Source organism: Cricetulus griseus, chromosome 2 (genome assembly GCF_003668045.3).
Source record: "Cricetulus griseus strain 17A/GY chromosome 2, alternate assembly CriGri-PICRH-1.0, whole genome shotgun sequence".
NCBI classification, from domain to species: Eukaryota; Metazoa; Chordata; class Mammalia; order Rodentia; family Cricetidae; genus Cricetulus; species Cricetulus griseus.
Genome location: NC_048595.1, coordinates 438,790,572 through 438,799,169, shown reverse-complemented (window position 1 = coordinate 438,799,169; position 8,598 = coordinate 438,790,572). Strand labels below are relative to the sequence as shown.

Genomic DNA, 8,598 nt, shown 5'->3' with positions numbered 1-8,598 from the left:
CCCCCAGCAACCTAGAGCTGTTCCCTGGTGACCTTTGTAAACCCTGTCTCTGCTGAAGCCACACTTCAGGAGGCAGGTGGGAGCCCTGGATGGGAATCAGATCCTGGGGTCATATGCTGGTGCTCACTCCTCCCCTGTGGAAGCCTGAACAGACTGGGATTCCCTTGAGCTGCCCTCACCTCCTGGGATGTTGAGGCAGAGAGTTTGGACGTCACTAAGGGATATATGTAGCTAAAGTCATACTGCACACAAGTAGATCCTTGGGGGGAAATCCTGCTAGTCCCTGCACATCCAGGGAAGGAAGAGAAGGCCATCTAGGCAACCATCTCTGAGTGCTCGGTGTCCCATACAAAAGCTGGAAATGATGCTGGCCCATCAGGGTCAGGCTTAGGGGCTCTTATTATTAGAAAGGTCATATTCTGCAGTGTAGCTGGGGCTTGGGACATTTCAAAACTGATTTCTTCATATCCAAGTTGACCTTCTTCCTCTCCTTAGTGGGCAGGGTGGGTACTGGGTCCTATCCTAGCGTGGGAGCACAGGTAGGTAGGACTGTGGGGGCCTACCTGCATGTCTGTCTGGACAACCCCCTGCTTTACCTGGTCTCCAGGATCCTACACAACTACCTAGTGTGGCGTGTGGTGGTGGTTCTGAGTGAGCACCTGTCCCCACCATTCCGTGAGGCACTGCACGAGCTGGCCAGAGAGATGGAGGGCAGTGACAAACCCCAGGAGTTGGCCCGAGTCTGCCTGGGCCAGGCCAACCGCCACTTTGGCATGGCTCTTGGTGCCCTGTTTGTACATGAGCACTTCTCAGCTGCCAGTAAAGCCAAGGTCAGGCTGCCCTGGGTCTAGGGTGGGGGTGCAAGTGGTGAGCTCGGTGTAGACAATGGAAGACTCCATATATCCCCTGTGGCTTAGGGCATAGGTCGGGCATAGGACTTAGCTGTCCCTGAGGATCTAAGATGCTCCTCCCTGGGCCTCTCCTCCCCTACGAAGCTTGCATGCAGTCAGCTGCATGTGGCTTGCTCTGCCTTTCCCCTCAGGGTCCGTCTTAGCCATGCTAAGGAGACATGACCTTAGGACTGTATAGAATTGTGCTGGGATGGTTCCCTCTTCCAGGTTGGGAGCTTGCTTTCATGCTGTTGAGTGTAGGGCCTTACTTCCCATGTCTCTCCTTGGTGCTCAGCATGGTGTCCTCTACTGAAGAAGTGGTCTTAGACGATAGGAATACCGTTGGTGCCAGGGGCTGGGGTCAGGTCTAAAGCTTCCTTAGTTGACTCTTGATCCCTGATATCTGACCCTTAGGTACAGCAGCTAGTAGAAGATATCAAATACATCTTGGGCCAGCGCCTGGAGGAGCTGGACTGGATGGACGCCCAGACCAAGGCAGCTGCTCGGGCCAAGGTGAGATAGGGTCTGAGTCCCAGTTGATGGCTCCGCAAATATTGTTTGAGTACCAACTGGGTATCAGGCACTGGGAATAAGAAGAGGAAAGAGCCAGGCAGTGGTGGTGCACACCTTTAATCCCAACAGTCAGGAGGCAGAGGCTGGCAGATCTCTGTGAGTTTGAGGTCAGCCTGGTCTACAGAGGGAATTCCAGGGCAGCTAGGTTGTTACACAGAGAAACCCTGTCTTAACCTCCCCCCGCCCCCAATGGGGAAAGATATCTTTATGGTACTGACTGGTCTGTTCTGTCCTACCTCGATCCTAGACCCAGGTTAGTCTGAAGCTCATTTTATTTTATTTTATTTTATCCACGAGAGGTTGTCTCCTGAGGTCCTGCATCCCTTGCCCTGTCTCTCACCTGCAGCTCCAGTACATGATGGTCATGGTTGGCTACCCAGACTTCCTGCTGAAACCTGAGGCTGTAGACAAAGAATATGAGGTAGGCAGGATTTCATTGTCTCCAGGCCCCAGGGAAGCCCGTCACCAGACTTGGAGGAGAAATCATGGCTCCTCAGCAAATGGCCTGGCCCTTCCCCAGCTTGTGGCTGAGCACTGCCCATCTTCATGTAGTTTGAGGTCCACGAGAAGACCTACTTCAAGAACATCCTGAACAGCATCCGATTCAGTATCCAGTTGTCCATCAAGAAGATTCGACAGGAAGTGGACAAATCCACGTGGGTGCCTGGCCCTCAGTTAGGGGTCAAGGAGGGCCATGAGGGAAGCGAGGGCATGCTGACATGCTGGGTACAAGGGTCTCTGTAGAACACAGGTGAGGAGAATAAGGTGATGGCCTAGCCCTGTGGAGGCCAGGAGGATGCACTGTTAGAAGCTAGCTGTGATGTCAGGACCACCTTGAAGGAAGCTAGGATGTGAGGATCCTGGGGGAAGTAGTGTGTACCCTCCAAGTGACTCTGGCCTCCTTGCACAGGTGGCTGCTCCCTCCACAGGCTCTTAATGCCTACTATCTACCCAACAAGAACCAAATGGGTAAGGAGATGTGACCTGACCCTCCCGGGGTGGGCCTGGAAGTGGATGTCTTTCCCACTAACTGTACCTTCCTTTTAGTTTTCCCAGCTGGCATCCTGCAGCCCACCCTATATGACCCTGACTTCCCACAGTAAGTAGGGAACTTAAAGGGTGCAACTGGCTCCACCAGCCCTGTCTACAGGTGGCAGGTTGCAGAGTGGGGGAGAACTGAGCAATTTCAGCTGCACACCCTGGGTTCCCATAGTCCCGTTTCATTTCACCTGTGGTTATTTAGAAGAAATTATAGGCAATAACTTCCTGATTATACCCTTGTTCTAGTTTGACCACTGTCGCTGTAATGATATACCCTGACCAGAGGCAACCTGGGGAGGAAAGGGTTTATTTAGCACAGTCCGTTATTGAGGGAATTCACCCATGGAGGAATGCTGCTTGCTCGCTCTCTAGCTTGCTGTCTGGCTCATGCTCACCTTACTCTCTTATACATCCTAGGCCCACCTGCCTAGGGATGGTGCCGCCCAGAGTGGACCTTGCTTTCCCATATCAGTTATCAATCAATCAAGATGGTCTCTCAAAGATCTGGCCAGAGGCCAATCTGAGCTGGGCAATACCTCACTGAGACTAGCTCAGATGACTCTGGGCTGTGCCAAGCTTACAGTCAAAGCTAACTAGCATACCCCTTACCCATATGAGGCCCAGCAAGTGAAGGAACATAGAGACAAGGAAGGAGGCCTAGTCCTCCAGTGAATTCCTCAACTTCCTTCCTGCTTCTTTTAACTTACAGCCTCTATCAACTTTGTAAGATGTTATTTTCCAAAACACAGCAGTCCCTTTCCTGGAGCCTGTGAGGAAGCTGAGGGACACATGCCCAGGACCTTGGAGATGCTTAGACCTCTGAGGCCTCCCTGGACACTTGCTGGGGCAATAGGAGGCTGGGCAGCAATATTGGGCTCTCAGAGAGAAGGTGATGGCTAGGGCCTAACCTGCTGCTGTGGTTCCAGGTCTCTGAACTACGGGGGCATCGGCACAATCATTGGACATGAACTGACCCATGGCTACGATGACTGGGGTAAGGCCTGAGAAGGTCTTGGGGGAGGAGGACAGATGGTGGCAGAGTCATGGGGGATGAGCTGGTGTTGTCTGGTGGAGAAGAGGGCCTTACTGCCCAGTCTGGCCTTAGAGTAAGGCTCACTCTTGACATGCTGGCTGGCATAGCTGTCTACTGCCCACAGGGGGCCAGTATGACCGCTCAGGAAACCTGTTGCACTGGTGGACAGAGGCTTCCTACAGCCGCTTTCTGCGCAAGGCTGAATGCATTGTTCGTCTCTATGACAACTTCACTGTTTACAACCAGAGGGTGAGCCCTTCCCACCTTGTCGTCGTCGTTAGTGCCCCTTTGGCTGGCCACAAACGGGAAGCGTGCATGCTCATGTACATATATACGTGTGTGTGTGTGTGTGTGTGTGTGTGTGTGTGTGTGTGTGTGTGTGTGCCCACACATGCTCCAGATTCCCATGACACAAACAGCCACATAGTTCATGAAGAAGACTCACATATGGGGGGGGAGAGGCTTTCCCTGAGTTCCCTGGGAAAGGGGGAGGGGCAGTAGCTCAGGGGAGCCAGATCTGTGGGCGGCCAGCAGGCCCCATGAAGCTCCGTCCTCTTCCTTTTCTGGCAGGTGAATGGGAAGCACACACTTGGTGAGAACATCGCAGACATGGGAGGCCTCAAGCTGGCCTACTATGTGAGTCACCCAGCTTATTCTCTGTCTCTGCCGGGGAACAGGTGGAAGCGGATAAGAACCCCAGACTAGGGGCATGGTCCCTCCCTTCTCATCTTGCTGATGCCCTGGCCTCGGCTGGGGTCCTCTGGGGAAAAGGAAAGCAAAACAGGCAATACCTTCATTGGGAGAGCAGAGAGGACTTCCTGGAGGGGGTGGCACTATTCTGAGATCAACATGCCAAAGCAGAAAGGTGGCCAGGCAGGGAATACAGCAGAATGGGTGACACAGACCTGGGGCTGGTGAGGGAGGGGCTGGCCTTCTCCTGGGAGGATGTCTGGGTGGAGGATGGCAAAGGGGCAGTGTGCAGCAAAGGTGGTCACAGCGTCTCCCTGCTCTGTGCACCCCCAGGCCTATCAGAAGTGGGTCCGGGAGCATGGTCCAGAGCACCCGCTGCACCGGCTCAAGTACACACACAACCAGCTTTTCTTCATTGCCTTTGCCCAGGTGGGCTGGATGGAGACCTGATAGGAGGTTGGGCAGGGCTGGGTAGGGGACACGGTGTCCAGGTTCAGTCTCAACCTTGCTCAGGTCTCAAATGATCATTCCCAGGGTCCAGCTTATCTCCCATCACCCGTCTGTCCTCTCAGAAATGATGGACCAAGGCTTTTCCTGAGGCCTAAGTGTGGGGGAGGGAGAGGGAGTAAGCGGTAGACACCTGGTTCCATGTCTTCCTCTTCTTCCTTCTGCCCGCGGGGCCCCAGAACTGGTGCATCAAGCGGAGGTCACAGTCCATCTACCTGCAGGTGCTGACAGACAAGCACGCACCTGAGCACTACCGGTATGCCCACCCACCTTCCTGGGCAGTCCCCTCCCTGTGTCTGCATGGGGACAAGAAGGGACACGGGTCAACCCAGAAATAGTGATAGGCTGGCTAGTGAATCCCATGCTGCTGGGGTCTCTCCCCCACCCTAGGGTCCTGGGCAGCGTGTCCCAGTTTGAGGAGTTCGGCCGGGCCTTCCACTGTCCCAAGGACTCTCCCATGAACCCTGTCCACAAATGCTCTGTGTGGTGAGCCTGCCTGGCTGGCTGTCTACCTGCACGCCCCCACTGCCCTGCACGGACCACCTCCACCAGCTGCTGGGGCAGCATGAGCCCCATGCTGCCCTGCTCCAGGCCAACATGCCTTCCAACCTTTATGTGAATGTCTTCCCAGCTAGGGCCTGGAGTAGGGGTAGGGCTGGGTTCCGGGGGCACTCAAGGAGGAGATAGGAGGTCCCCACACCTGGCTCTAGGCAGCTGGACCCCAACTGGGGCTGGACTGTACAGGTCCCACTGATGTGTTCTTGCTGATAAGTCTGGTCAATAAAGCTGCTGTGCTATCTATCACCTTGGCCTCCAGACCAAGCAGAAATGGAGGGTCCTCTGGCTGGGAAGCTCAGCCTGCAGTACATTTGGATACCTCTGCCTCACCTCTCTACTAACTACTGCTCCTTCCTACTCCCCACAGCCATGAGGGAGCTTCCTTCTAGGGCACCCCAAGTCCAGGCCTGCAGATCTGCCTTTTATTTTTGGGTTGATATAGGGACTTGCTGGCAAAGGAAAGCCAGTTTTTCTGCCAGTGTGCCAGCCAGGCCTCAATGTCAACTTCTTGCCTAGTAAGGTAACTGGGGCCCCAGGTTCCATCAACTTGAGGCCAGCCTCCACAGCATCTGGCCTAATGCAGCTTGGAGTGAGGGCTCCTGTGTGAGATAAGTAGTGGTAGGTAATTAGCTAAGGGACTCCAGGCATAACCACTGGTGGATGGGATACAGAAAGTACCTCCTGGGCTGGACATGGCTGCCCTCTGGTGCTGCCCAGTCATGGAGAGTAGTGCTGGGCAGCCTGAGAGACCCCGTGTCTGCAAGGAAGGAGGCACCTGCCTCCCCCTAGGTCTCATTCATTTCCTTAGTGGCTCCCATCTCCACATCGCCACAGCAGTCTATCTTTCGCCAGCCCCACACTACTGGTATGCTCAGAGTCTGTCTGGCCAGTGTCCCCAGAGTGGCCAATATAGTCCGTGATGGTTACACAGGATTCCCAGGTGTTGGGAAAGACTACAGAGGGCACACTGCTCAGTCTTGGGCACAGAGCCCAGCTGAGAACTGCTTGTCAGGGACATTTTCTGGAGGTGTGTCCCATGCATGAATGAAAAAAACTTTTTTTCTTCTCTTAGACTGGGTACATATAGAACATGCCCCTTGGGTAGCTTGGGTAGAAGGACTCTTCTTATGCCTTGACCTGTGAGATATTTTGGGGTCCTGATGTGTGGTACCCCTCATGTCCTAGATTCACCCCACCCTTCTGGACTGGGTCTAGATAGAATCAGGGCTCCGGACTCAGCCTCCATGTCTGCCAAGCAGCTCTATGCAAGTCCAATGCTTCTGCCTCTGTGGGGGAACCCAGGGAGTCCTCAGGACCTGAAGCCAAGCTCCCCCACCCAACTCCAACCACGCTCTGCTGAGGACATCAGTGGGTCCTGGGAGAGGATATTAATTTCCTGGGCTAGAGATTGTTCTTGAGCCGGTAGCCCTAGGCCCAATATCACTGTGTGTCACCCACAAGTGCCCAGACTGTTGTTGCAGAGAGACCCCTATAAACACCTTCATCGCAACCCAAGGAGATGGATGTAGCAGTTGGTCACCTGCTGGCTTCTGAGTCCTCTTGCATTCAGACACCCAGACTCTGTGTCTTCTCATCTGTGTTCTATTAGGAAACCACATACAGCACAAGGCATGACCAGGCCCTGAGCTGGGAAATGATTAGATCTCCTAAGGTGGAGGAGAGTGCATGAGCCCAGAACAACGCTGCCCCCCCCCACTCCAACTTAGATTCCATTCTGTTTGGTGAAGGGGCATCAGTGCGGCTTCGAAGAACCTTCTAGGCCATAATGACAGGAGTCTAGAAGCCCAGAAGGGCGATGATAGGACTGGCTCCATTGACTCATCTTCACAGCAGACATACCCTGGGATGACAAATGCAGTCTTCCACCAAGCATTTAATAGCAGGGAAATAAAGGAGCTGGGGCATTCTAAGTGCATTCACTCCAGTTTCCAGGCATCCACCTGTGCCCATGTGCCCGGAGCTGCACTACTTCCTCTCTGGCAATGGCCCTTCTAGGTTCAATCTGATTCTATCACCCATCTTTGTGACTGGCCCTCAAGCCCCGGGGTTACTGCTGTGTGACCTTGAAGAGATAGATACCTTCTCTGGGCACCCAGCAGCATATGAGTGAGGAGTTCTAACACTAGCTCACTGCTATATATGATGGTGGACCCGCACATGGGCGGTCCCCCTTTCCTGTCCAATGTTGCATCTCCAGAAGACCCCGCCTCAGCCCCGCCATGGCTGCCACGCATGGTCCATGAATATGAGCTCCACTCGGATTCTCAAGGCCAGGGATGATGGGGGGTGGTACTCCTCTGAACAAGGAGGGGAGGATTTAAAGCTCCTTAGAAAGATATCTGGAAGGGATGTCCTGAAGGTGAATGGATCTATCTCTAACTTGGAACCTTAGGGGTTGTATGACAACCTGAAGGGCCACTGTCTGCTGCCACTGAGGCCCAGGCTGCTCTAACATATTCAGTGGGGCTCAGATTTAGGTCTCTCTATCCCTGTGTTTGACCTTATGAACTCATCCAAATGTCCACCACCCTGGAGTGTGATCCAGTGCCAGAGACCCTGGGAATCATATTTTTCTAAAATGGCTCAAACCTTATTCCAAATGTGTTGGAAGTTAGGGTCTTCCACATAAAAATCCCTCTGTGATGAGCCCCAGGGGGCATGGTTGGTTCTGTTTTCTCCCCACCCCCATGCTGAGCAGCCCTCAAGGTCGTCAGCCTCTAGTGTACCACTAATACAGACTGAGGACAGTCCCAGACCTGCAGAAGGGACAAATCTTGGGGGTGCTGAATGGGTGTGCACAGAAGGGCCATGTAGCTGTTGAGGTGTTCTGCCTCTCTCTCTACCTTCTGAGTTCCCCACTCCCCCAAAGCTGGCTTTAGACCCCCACTTTTCCTTGCACCAGTACCACATAAAGACTGTATGTGATAATACAGACTCATAAGCCCAGCTCTTGGGAAATAGAGGCAGCAGTCAGGAATTAGAGGTTATCCCTAGTCATATAGTGAGATCCAAGGCCAGAATGGGCTACGTGAGACCTTGTTTCAGAAAAAGAAGGGCTGTGGGTGATGGCTTTCCCCAGTTAGCAGAACATTTGCTTCATGACTGTGAGGACCTGATTTGGATCTCCTCAATCGATGTAGAAGCTGGGCAAGGTGGCATTCCTAGCACCCCACTGATGAGAAGGAAGGCAGAGAGGGACAGATCCCTGGAAGTCTGCAGGCCAGCCTGCCATTATGAAGTATCAGGCCAATGACAGGACCATCCCCCACAAAAACTGGATGACAC

At 53.6% G+C, this 8,598-nt stretch overlaps 1 protein-coding gene across 1 annotated transcript in view; it reads left to right on the top strand.

The window, feature by feature from the left end:
* Ecel1 (endothelin converting enzyme like 1) overlaps positions 1–5,224 on the top strand; it is a 7,577-nt gene extending 2,353 nt beyond the window's left edge. Inside the window, exons 6-17 of the mRNA XM_035439263.1 lie at positions 601–830; positions 1,305–1,403; positions 1,810–1,884; positions 2,016–2,119; positions 2,374–2,432; positions 2,511–2,562; positions 3,431–3,498; positions 3,662–3,786; positions 4,108–4,173; positions 4,561–4,656; positions 4,914–4,990; positions 5,125–5,224. Of these exons, the coding sequence (XP_035295154.1) occupies positions 601–830; positions 1,305–1,403; positions 1,810–1,884; positions 2,016–2,119; positions 2,374–2,432; positions 2,511–2,562; positions 3,431–3,498; positions 3,662–3,786; positions 4,108–4,173; positions 4,561–4,656; positions 4,914–4,990; positions 5,125–5,224 (1,151 nt within the window). The remainder of the gene's footprint in view (positions 1–600; positions 831–1,304; positions 1,404–1,809; positions 1,885–2,015; positions 2,120–2,373; positions 2,433–2,510; positions 2,563–3,430; positions 3,499–3,661; positions 3,787–4,107; positions 4,174–4,560; positions 4,657–4,913; positions 4,991–5,124) is intronic.
* Positions 5,225–8,598: the final 3,374 nt, after the last annotated feature.